Source organism: Harpegnathos saltator, unplaced genomic scaffold, assembly GCF_003227715.2.
Source record: "Harpegnathos saltator strain DR-91 unplaced genomic scaffold, Hsal_v8.6 scaffold234, whole genome shotgun sequence".
Taxonomy (NCBI): domain Eukaryota; kingdom Metazoa; phylum Arthropoda; class Insecta; order Hymenoptera; family Formicidae; genus Harpegnathos; species Harpegnathos saltator.
In genome coordinates, this window is record NW_020230022.1 from 131,794 (window position 1) to 143,299 (window position 11,506).

Here is an 11,506-nt window from a genome sequence, read left to right on the forward strand (position 1 = left end):
TCGTCCCGAAGGCACGCGAACCGTAACCCACGCGGTGGCAAGTAGAACGCGAGGACGAGCTGTCGGCCGGGAAGTGACGCACAACGCTGACATCTCCTTTGCGACAGCCTCCTGACTGTCATCCCGACGCGCATGCAACTCGACAGCAGCGCATGGTTCGCGGGAAATCGCACTTGAGCGAGAATCCAGATCGGTGTGCAACAATAAGTGATGTCGACCTTGACATACTCTACACGTATATTTACTTTGACACTGCGAGACCGAGTGACCGGAACTCAGGCAATTAAAGCAGCGCTTGTACTTCCGAATGTAACCGCGACGTCGATCCGGACTCCATCCTGTAAACGTCGTACAAGCATGCAACGGATGTCTCGCTTTACAAAGGGCACAGCTCGATGATGCGACGGCAACGGCCGCCGCACTGACAATCCGGCGCAACTGCGGAGGCTTGGAAGACACTCGTGGAATCCTCGATTCAGCTGGTTCATCGAGGGCGCGAGTACGATCAGCCAAGAACTTAATGAATTCTTCAAATGGCGGAGATTCAGCCGCTTCGACCGACTTCAGATTCCATGCCTTTTGCGTGGCGGAATCAAGCTTTTGAGTAACCACGAAAACAAGGATGTCGCTCCACAGTTGCGCAGGAGTGCGATTAATATTTTGTAATGCCGCGAGAGTCGTAGTAACTTCATCGCATAACGTCTGCAGCTCGGCGGCAGATTCCCGAGAGACCGGACTAAGATTTAACAATGTCGAGAAATGACAATTGAGCAACCGGCGTTTGTTTTCAAATCGCTGAGTGAGCGCGTTCCACGTGGCATTGAAACTGTCCGCCGTAACAGAAAGCGAACGAATACATTCCATCGCCCGATCAGAGAGATACGACGACAGATAATGCATGCGTGCAAAATCCGAAAGATCACTATTTTGAACAATGAGTGACGCGAAGCGATCACGAAAATGTTCCCAGCCGTCATAATCCCCGTTGAACGGTGGCAAGTGGCTAATGGACGGAAAACTCAGCAGAGCGACACGACCTCGCGGAGATGCACTTCTGGGACCGGCGAATGACTCACGGACAGGCTTTACCGTCTCCAACGCCTCGGTCATGACGTCCACCGCGTCCGCGTACAAGTCCTCGGTCTTGTCAAAATGGTTGGCCTTGAAGTACTCGAGATGAGCGCGCTCAGCCTCCAGGATCGCTCAGCCTCCGCATCGCTCTTTGCAGCAGGTTATGACCGTCCTGGAAGAGGTCCCACTGATCCTTCAACATCTTCATTCGACTTCTCACCTTTGCCGCAGTCAGGGGGTCGATCATGAATCTTTTCACGTGAATTTGATTTTACCTATCGATCATGTAATTTTTTCTCTAGGATAAAATCGTGAAAAAAGGAAAATTTTGCGATGTTTGTAATAATCTTAATAAAATTTGCTTTATTTATTACACATTTTATAAAATGTTTATAATGCATAATATATAGTTACTATTTCTTCTATTTAGACTTCTAAAAAATTGTTTGTATCAATACGATTTTAGCAATCATGTAACCTTACAAAGCTAAACTTACTAAACCAATCTGTAGTCATACCAATTTTACATACGAAAAACTATGCGTATAGTAAATATATTTTTCACATTTTAGCCATCAAGCGACTTGGCTAAAAAGTGAAAAATAATGCATACGTATTTCATATTTATATTTAAAATATCTAGTGATATTTTGTAACTTTCAATAATATATCTATAATAAATAATGCGCTTTCCTCTGTAAAAGATAGTTCATGATTGATAATTCATGCGACGCATGTTTCTTTGCAGTGTGTTAATCTGTGCATATAAAATATTTTATAATAATTTATTTTCGTTCATATATTGTTAAAATGAATACGACGCAAGAACAAAAAGAAATGATACTTCAGTGGATGAAGTTAAATCCCGAAGTAGCAAGAGGGAGATTACGTAGAAAAGGCGAAAGTCGAAATGAAATGGTAAGTACTGTTTGTATATTTTGAGAGAGAATACAATTGTTTTATATGTAATGTTATAATTGTAGAAGAAATTATTGGAAGACTTGGCAAGAACAATAATGCAGCTAACGTTGGTCCTATCAAAAGTAGTGCAGACTGGTTAAAGGTTAGGTTAAATTCTGTTTTGATAATTACACATTTATGAAAGAGAGATAACCTCATAGATCAGCAAAAGAAGATTAACAAAAGTTTCTGCACAAGTCAAATCGGAAAGGAAGCGTTATTCATCATTATGAATATATCTATTAAATCTTCATTGCAGTAAATTAATGAGTCTACAACATAAAAATGATTTATAAATGTGCAGTAAAACGCTCTTCTTTCCGATTTATCATGCACAGGAACTGTTGCTAATTTTCATATTATCTATATTTTTAATATGATAGATGATGAATGTAATAAGGTGAAAAATTTCAATAATTGTTAAACAACCCATACAACATAATGTCTAAAATCAGAACATAAGACATCTAAAAAACTTCTCTCAGATATCGGAATGTAAGACATCACTAAGACGTCTTTAAGATGTCTTATTTCCCGATTTTAGACGTTATGTTGTATGGGAAGATGCCCATATAGAATAAATATCTGAAATACATGGTCATGGATATTCTATAGATATCGCAATATTTATAGGATATCCATGAGGTGTATTTTGGATATTTAGTCTGTATGGTGTATATTGTTAAGAAAGTAAAAAATATATACACAAAAGTTTAAATTATTCTAAATATATTATGTACAGAATATCTAATATAGCTCTATTTATATTATTGATATTAATATATATTGCCAATATAATTTATAAAATATTTAAAGATATTCCAAAAAGGAGCTGCGCCACTCCGTTATTTTTATATTGAGTATTTTTATGCACGATTTATCACATTACATATTTCTGCATCACCGCTGACAGATTTCCTAGTCAAAAATATACCTTTTATCATTTGATAACTTCTTTTTTAATCGAAAACGTTATATTTTACTTGCGGATCTGTATCTTATATATTGAGATATAAAATATTAAGTTTCAGCAAAATCTGAGGAGGTCACCTCCCCTTTATAATATAAAATTTTAATGTTATTACAATATAAAAAAATGACTCATGTTTTACATTTATAGACTTGGAAAGATTGGAAAACGTACGTCCTAAAAAAAGAAACGAGAAGAAGAAATCACGGTTTAATAACAGGAGGAGGATCACCAATAAACATATATTTTTCTCCTTTAGAAGAGGAATTATTAAATTTTATTACTCCCGAAGTAGCAGGTATGGATAATATTCCGCAAGAGGGAATATATTTAGATGACACATGCATAGAAACAGATTCAGATATGTAAGATAAAGAAAATTTATATTTTGAAGAAAATAAAAAATTGCCACAGAAAAGATTATATAAAAACTATGAATTTCAAAGTAATACAGGTAAGATATATAACATACTTATTCTTATCTATTTTTTTGTCTTATTATTATATTTATTTGAGAAAAAGTAAAACAAATTCTATATTTATATATTATAAAATTAATATAAAATGTACATTGATATTATTTGATATTTCTTATTTCAGGAAATACACAATTATTATCACATAAGACAATGCATATCGAAGAAAACGCAGAAACATCGACAACGCCGAAGATGATTCATATTCCAGAAAATCAAAAAGATTCAAAGTTGCAATTATCAAATGAAATGCTTCATGTTTACAAAGAAAAATTAAACTTAAAAAAAGATGAGTTATTTATTCAACGGCAAATATTGGAAGTGCAACGAGCAATTCTAAGTGAATTACAGAAAATTGGAAACACTGTATATACATTTGGTTGCTTGGAATAAGATCTCAAAGGATATGCATGTTTTAAAGATATTTTAAGAAAAAGATATAGCATGTCTATTAGGATCGTATGATGCTACAGGTTAGGATTGAGGTTCAATTGAAACTTAACTAACAGTTAAGAAAGTTAATATTAAGTTTAGTGAATTTTGTTCTAATTGGTCAAATTTCCATCAAATCTCAACCTCAACTGTAGTGTAAAACGGGTCTTATGCTATCTTTTTATTAAGATGTTTGTTTTCTGTGATATTTTTTGGAACATTTGAAGTTCGTTTTTCTTTTAGTGATAATTTTTACTTATCGATTATAGTACGATATGTTTTTTTTTTTTTTTGGTGACGCAGGGGAAATCTATCATGGATACCCCCGACTCTTTGGGGGGTCGGGGGTTATGTCGGACTCTTACCGACTAAAATCCTTGCGGGATGCCTACCTGTCGGACCGGAAATGTGGGGAGTCAGGGGAACTACTCCCATATTCCCTCCCCGACACCCCGGCCCCAGGGCTCGTTTATCGAGCTTCCTGCCACCTGTTACCGCGCCCTGTTGCGCAAAGGGAAACTAGTGCGCGGTCCCGGTCGGTCTAAGACCGACCGGTTGGCCTTCTGGTATCACCTATGGGGTGAGGGGGCATCCGCCCTCATCCCTTACCTCCCCTCCCCGTTAAGCAGGGAGGGAGGGTTTCTGGGGGAGTGGGCCCGTCCCCAAAACGGGCACCATTCCCCCTATCCTTCCATGTCCGTGGCCAGGGGGAACCCATCTTCCACCTTTAGAAGGACGAAGAGCCGGATCCCCCCTGCCGACGGAGCCGGGCCCGAGGCGGTCGAGGAGGGCTTGGACCCCCGCTACTCGGGGTACTTCCACTTCCTTGGCCGGTGTCACCTCAGGCCCGCTGCCTAGTTCAGCCCCCCCCCCCATGGGCCGTCGACCACCCCGTCGTCGTCTGCGACGACGGGTTGAGTGTGGTCAGCGCTCCCTCTCGGCGGCCTCCTTCTTGGACATTACGTCCTTACTGAAGGAGGCCGCCACTTCCCAACCCTCCTCGCTCCCGCACATGGATTGAACCATGCGCGGGAGCGAGATTTCCCTAATATGGCACCCCATTGCTCCGACCAGGACACGGCGCTCCCCTTCCCAGGCTGGACAATCAGCCAGGGTGTGGTGCGCCGTGTCCATAAGCACGGGGCAGTGGTGGCATCTGGTGGTGAGCTCCTTCCCGATCCGGTGCAGATACTTGCCAAAACACCCATGGCCCGTCGCAGCGCCTGCCGCATGCGGCTTAAGCCATCGCGGCAAGCTGAGCTGGGGCGCCCAGATCGGCGCCCCGTACAGGGCGATCGACAACATGGCCGTCGCATATAGGCGGCGAGCCCTCGTAGTAAGATATGTCTATCTGCTTGATAAGAAAACATGTAAAAGTTCCTTTTAAACATATTTAGTTCTAATATGATTTATTATTAATAATATATAATTACTTTTTGTTTGATTTAAATTATTACAATATTTTCATTTTGCAATATTTTCTTGTGATACAACTTAATATAAAATGTCTATTTTTGTAAAGCATATAAACTAATATTTGTAGTGTATATAAATACACACAAATACAAGGTTTATTTAAAATAAGTAAGGCTAAGTAAAAAAAAATTTTTTATATTACAAATATTTATTTAAGTAAAATACAAACGTATAATACTATTTCGAGTGCTGTTATCATCCCTGTTTTCATTGCTCCATATTTCATTTCTTTCATTTATGTCAAAGTCATCATAATATATTTCAGGTTCAGGTACGTTGTAAAATTTTGCCACATTATGCAGTACACAGCAAGTATTCACAATAAGTGCTAAAATAATATTTCTTTTTCAACATTGGAATATATAGATCTGTTTATAATCATGTACATATATATTAAATATTTACAAATAGTTATTATATAATTCTTACCAGAAAATTCTGGTGAATAATGAAGTCCTCTTTCTTTTCTCAGGCACCGCCATCTTCCTTTTAACACTCCAATAGTTCGTTCAATACTTGAGCGTGCTCTTACGTGAGCATTAGTGTAGCGAGCTGAAGGTAATCCCTCGGGTTGACCTAATTTAGGTGTCATTAAGTAAGGCAGCAAAGGGTATCCTGAATCTCCTAAAGACAGTCATATCATGTCTTTCACGCATAAGCATCAATATATGCAAAAGTTTCATTATTTATAAAATGTATGTAGATTTTATAAAAATATGATCTTAAAATTTATAAATTTACAATATAAGTAACATACCTAACAATCAACAATTTCTTCGCCCATTATTATATTGCTGTTCTAAATGTGTGGAGATAATTGAAGCATTCCAAACGCGTGCATCGTGTGTTCTTCCACTATGTCTGCTATTTACTGCTAAAATTTTTCCATAATAATCAGAAATCTAAAAATATCAATATTTGAACATAAATAATACGATAATAGTAGATAATAACATAATAAAAATGTATTTATTATGGTAATATCTTATTATTTATTTACTTATACTTACTAGCAAAACTTTTAAAGAATGATATAATTTTCTGTTAATATATAAATGCTCTCGTTCTTTATTTGGAGGTGAAATAGCTATATGAGTACCATCTACAGCACCTATTACACTTGGAAATCCACAGTAGGTCCAAAATCTGAAATAATAATACAAATTTATATAACTATATTTATTATATATGATTGTAATTAGGTTTACACAATATTAACTAACTTACTGTTCCTTAACATGTTCAAGATCATGGTGTCCTTATGGAAATTTAATCCAATACCTCATAATCTCATTGAGAGCTTCCACAATAATATGAATTGCTGCAGACAATGATGCTTGACACATGCAGGTTAAAAAGTCTTGACCAATGCGGCGTTGATAAGACCCAGATGCCATAAAACTCAAACTCGCTAAGATCTGTGCAAAAATATATATTGTTTGATAGTATATAATACACTCGATTGTATTAACTTGATAACAATTGTATTAACAAATTAAATATATTGCTCATATGTAGTAAGAGCTATATATTTGTTTTGCTGACAGTTTGCTGACAGATTCGATGAATGGGTTAACAGATTCATTGATATTTGTATCCATGTTGTATCATATGTTCTGTTCACAGAATCTGCTGACAGAATATGACAACATATTGATAACAAAAAGTAAGCAGATAAATTCTGTTCTGTTTCTACTAACAGTCTGTCATCAAATTCTGCTATTTTCAGCAAGCAGCTAACAGAATCAACAATACAATTGCGCAAAATCCACTTTTAATATTTTAATTAGTTAATATATTGTTGCATTAAAATAATTATTACCTTTAATTCACAAGGTATTATTGCTTTTTTTCTCCCTTCGGGTATATATGGTAATAAATCTTGGCACAATCGCATTGCTGCTTCTCAAGATAACCTACAAATAAATCTAATATTTTATCTATCATATATATTTGATGGCTAATAACTTGCATTATATTCTCATAATGAAATTTATAAATATACAAAATTGAAATATGAAGCACCCTATAGTATATAATAAATATTATTATTACCTGTATAATTCTTGAAATCTTTTCTCTGGAATATCAAATGGATCATGAATGTCTTTTAAAATTTTACGCATTATACGCATTGTACAGGGTGGGGAAAAATTATTGGTCATGCTTTTGCCAGTCGATTCTACTCGTCGAGATCGCCAACATTGCATCATAAACATGGTGCCGCAAAATTAACTTTCAAGGTCATTTTCAATGTCAAATTTTTTTATTGGCTTAGTCTACTCATCGAGCTGAACAAAAGTCTCAAAAGGACCATATGACGGAAATCAATATTTCATAGAGAAATCTTCGTTTGAATTTTTTTGCCTGAAATTTCCAAAAAATCGATTTTTATGAAGTCAGAAAATAAATCTGATGCTTATAAAGTTCTTAAAATCATGTTCTGAATATCCTGATCATGATTAGCGAAAATCACCCCCCCCAAAATGACCCTGAAAAATTTGTTTTCAAGGTCAAAAATCTACTTAATCTACTCTTAGCGCTACCCAGGAACAACGACGTGGACGTGGTAGATTTCTGTTCCCTTCGGGGTGACTTGATTATTGTGAGTTCCCCTCGCCTCTCACTTCGGGGACACTTTATCGTCGTCAACGCTGCCTACGAACAAACAGAACTGACCCATCGGCCCCAATAGCTCTGAGGAGTTGTGCTTGTCTGCCAGCTTCAACGTAACAACCACCGTTATCAATGCAAGCTTGGAGTCTCTTCACCAAATTATTTCGCTCTCTGCGGAGCATAGCTCGGTTTCGTGCTAAAGTAGCAACCGCCTCTTCAATGCGATCTCGTAAATCCTGAGCCGTCCTTAAAGCCCTGCCTGACCCATAAACAATGGCTTTCAGAGCTTCCCAGAAATAAAAGTCGAGAGGGTTCAGGTAAGATGAACGGGCGGGCCATAAGTGTGGCGCAGGATTACGACCAATCCATCGAGTTCCAAAAGCTCGTTGTAAAAAAGCGCGGACCTGCCTGCCGAAATGCGGTGGAGCATGCATAAAAAAAATTCGATTACGGGTATTCCTCGGAACCATACGTCGCAATCGATTCAGGAGAGTATGACGTAGAAACCGCAAATATTCAACGGTTGACAATCGGTTTAAGAGAAACACAGGAGCAATATAATTATTCCCGAGTATCCCTGTCCAAACATTGACTGAAAAACAGCCCTGCTGAACTCTTTGGACCATTGCGTGTGGATTGCGTCTGCGCCAGATGCGAACATTTTGCCGGTTCAAAATGGAAGTGCTGGAAAAACTGGATTCATCAGTGAACACTATATTTTTCAGAAAGTGCCGATTTCTTCGGATCTTGCGAAGCATCCACCAACAAAAACGAAGACGAGCTGTGCGATCCAGGTCGTACCTCATGCACTACCTGCACTTTGTAGGGTCGTAGGCTTTCCTCACTGAGAATGCGCAAGACTGTTTTATGATCAACTCCTACTCGCACGCCAATGCGTCGTGATCCCATGACAAGATAAGTTCGAGCTAGAGCAATCACACGTTCTTCAATTCTCCAAGACACACGAGGACGACCTGCCTTATGGTGGCCAGCACTTGTAAAATTCCTTTGCTTCTGATCATGGAATCGTTCATCGAGTCGTTGAAATTCTCGACGGTCAGGCACGGACCCTAGATGTAATGGTCTGCCATTAGCTTGGCGTCGCAACCAACTAGCATAAAGAGCTCGTACTCGTGTGTATTTATCATGAGCACGATCAATTGCTCGAAGCATTAGATGTTGGTCACGCCCATCCCGATGCGCCCGATCACGGCCACCACGTCGAGGCATGCTACAGCAACGTTATTCTTAGAAAAAATTTGGTAAAAAATTTAAACAATTTTTTTTAATTTTACGCTGAAAATTGATTCAAGATCGGCAGCGGTCTTCTAATAATCACGAAAAAGGTCTGGATATGGATGGAAAGCTTCTTAAGCACAAGTAACGAATGTCTTATGGAGCGATATATTATTCCTCTCCGAGGCAAATGACCGTTGCTTTAAGGAACCAACAGCCGTTGAAACGTTACTGGGTACCAAGATACTCCGAAGGGAACTAAAATCTACCACGCCCACTTTGTTGTTCCTGGGTAGCGTTAATAGTAGATTAAGCGGATTTTACACCCATGACAATTTTGCGAAATTTTTTGGCTTCTAAAAATTTCAAACGAAGATTCCTCTATGAAATATTGATTTCCGTCATATGGTCCCTTCGAGACTTTTATTCAGCTCGACGAGTAGAATCGACTAAGCCAATAAAAAAATTTGACATTGGAAATGACCTTGAAAGTTAATTTTGCGGCACCATGTTTATGATGCAATGTTGGCGATCTCGACGAGTAGAATCGATTGGCAAAAGCATGACCAATAATTTTTTCCCACCCTGTACGCAAATTTTCATTTCTTACATTTTCTTGTTCTTCTTCAAAAATAATACACCACGCAGCAGCCATTATGACTTAATGGGTGCGTTCACGACACTCAACGGTTGAGCAATTGTTGAATAATTTATCAACAATTTATTAGTCTGAATATAAATATCTAACAGTAAGGACCAATAGTCACTAATCGCACACTGAGCGGTTTTCTTCGCTGCACGCAATGATTAATTTTCACGTGAAACATTAATTCACGTTAAAGTTTCCATTTTTGTGAAAAGTTTCACTTTTTCACGAGTTCATCCTAGGGGAAAAGATACATGATCGACCCCCAGATTGTTCCGACCTATCTTTCGGAAATTGTCGAGCGACTGCTCAATCGACCGCTGCAACTGTTGCTGCTTCACGAGGAACTCAGACATGATGCCTCACAGTTCACGGTCTGAATTCACTTACTCCTGAGCAGATCCGCCTCGATCCGGCTCGAATGACCAGAAATATGTTCGCGCGAGCGCGTCGAATTTTTGTCCGTCAGCGAACGAGCGTTCGCTGCCGTCGGTCAGTCACACGCGCGAATCGCATTGGACTGATACCGCCCAGTACAAGGACGCGAGGACGGTTCGGGATCCTTTAAACAAGGAAAATGACAGTAGACCGTGATAGTTTATAAATATTGCATTTATGCTTTGAGACGCGACACGATTCACGCAAGACAGCACATCAACAGAGTCCACGACAATGACAGTTCTTCACTCGATTCACAGGGTTATCGGCGACGAGCGCAACAGTTACCGAAACCGTTATAAATAGAGTTTGCGATGATCGCCGAACGACGGTATCAATTCCGCGTCGACTCACAATAACACGGACGGCGTGAAGCTCGATCGGAAGACGGACTCATGCGAAGCACAACCGCTCGTCTTCACTCGCCGAGTTTGCGGCACGGCAAACTGATAAATGATCCGAGTCCGGAGAGATCGCCGATGAACGGCGTGATCCTACAAGTGGGTAGCACGCGGGATCGCGAATCGATACGAGCAAGGCTACCCGTACCCGAAAAATGGTTATCCGCTCGACTTGTGATTTGGCTCTGACCATTGTCGACCTACCCAACCGCTCTTCAACGTGAGCGATCGATCCACTCATCGATCCGCGTTGCGCAGATATTCGCATTTTATGGCTAATTGCTTCCGCGCACGCGTGTCACAAAATACGCCGAGCGGATTGGTGGTCCCTTCCGGGCGCGCATGCCCTGTACAACTCACGGGCACTACGATCCAGACGAAGCCACGTGAAAACGTGCGAGAGTGCCACACCGGCAAGCGCGACGTCGATCACGCGGCCAACACGAGCCATCGCACATGTAGCGCGGTGTCGATCGCCTATTGGCTAGCGAGCGATGAGCGTTGTCGGCTCGCGCCAGAAGCGCACGACTTGAGCACGCGTGCTTTTTTCCACGACTTAAGGTGGTCGTGTTTATCTGATTGGAGCGAACAACGAGAAAAACGTATCGGAGTTTGCATCGATACGACCGACGTCGCGCCGGTTTCACGTGCTAATCACGAGTCGTTCGAGGCGAAACTAATTTCGCCTTTGCGCGAACATTACCGCGTCACATTTACCACAAGACGTACACCTGTCAATAGTTCCAGAATTAGCAAATTGGCTGCAAATTAGTATTGGGTGTGT

General features: G+C 39.8%; 1 protein-coding gene and 1 long non-coding RNA gene across 2 annotated transcripts; one reads left to right on the forward strand and one right to left on the reverse strand.

The window, feature by feature from the left end:
* The first annotated feature begins 1,844 nt into the window (after positions 1–1,844).
* LOC109504607 (uncharacterized) lies at positions 1,845–3,884 on the forward strand. The gene is made up of 4 exons (XR_003112893.1): positions 1,845–1,989; positions 2,055–2,134; positions 3,152–3,455; positions 3,602–3,884. It is a non-coding gene; the product is annotated as an uncharacterized LOC109504607 (long non-coding RNA).
* Positions 3,885–5,532: 1,648 nt separating this feature from the next.
* Positions 5,533–7,639, reverse strand: LOC105191171 (putative nuclease HARBI1). The gene is given in 7 exon segments (XM_019845084.2): positions 5,533–5,713; positions 5,815–6,009; positions 6,143–6,287; positions 6,396–6,531; positions 6,613–6,803; positions 7,208–7,301; positions 7,441–7,639. Coding segments are annotated over 6 exon segments (918 nt in total). The 5' UTR covers positions 7,283–7,301; positions 7,441–7,639; the 3' UTR covers positions 5,533–5,537.
* Between the last annotated feature and the right edge of the window lie 3,867 nt (positions 7,640–11,506).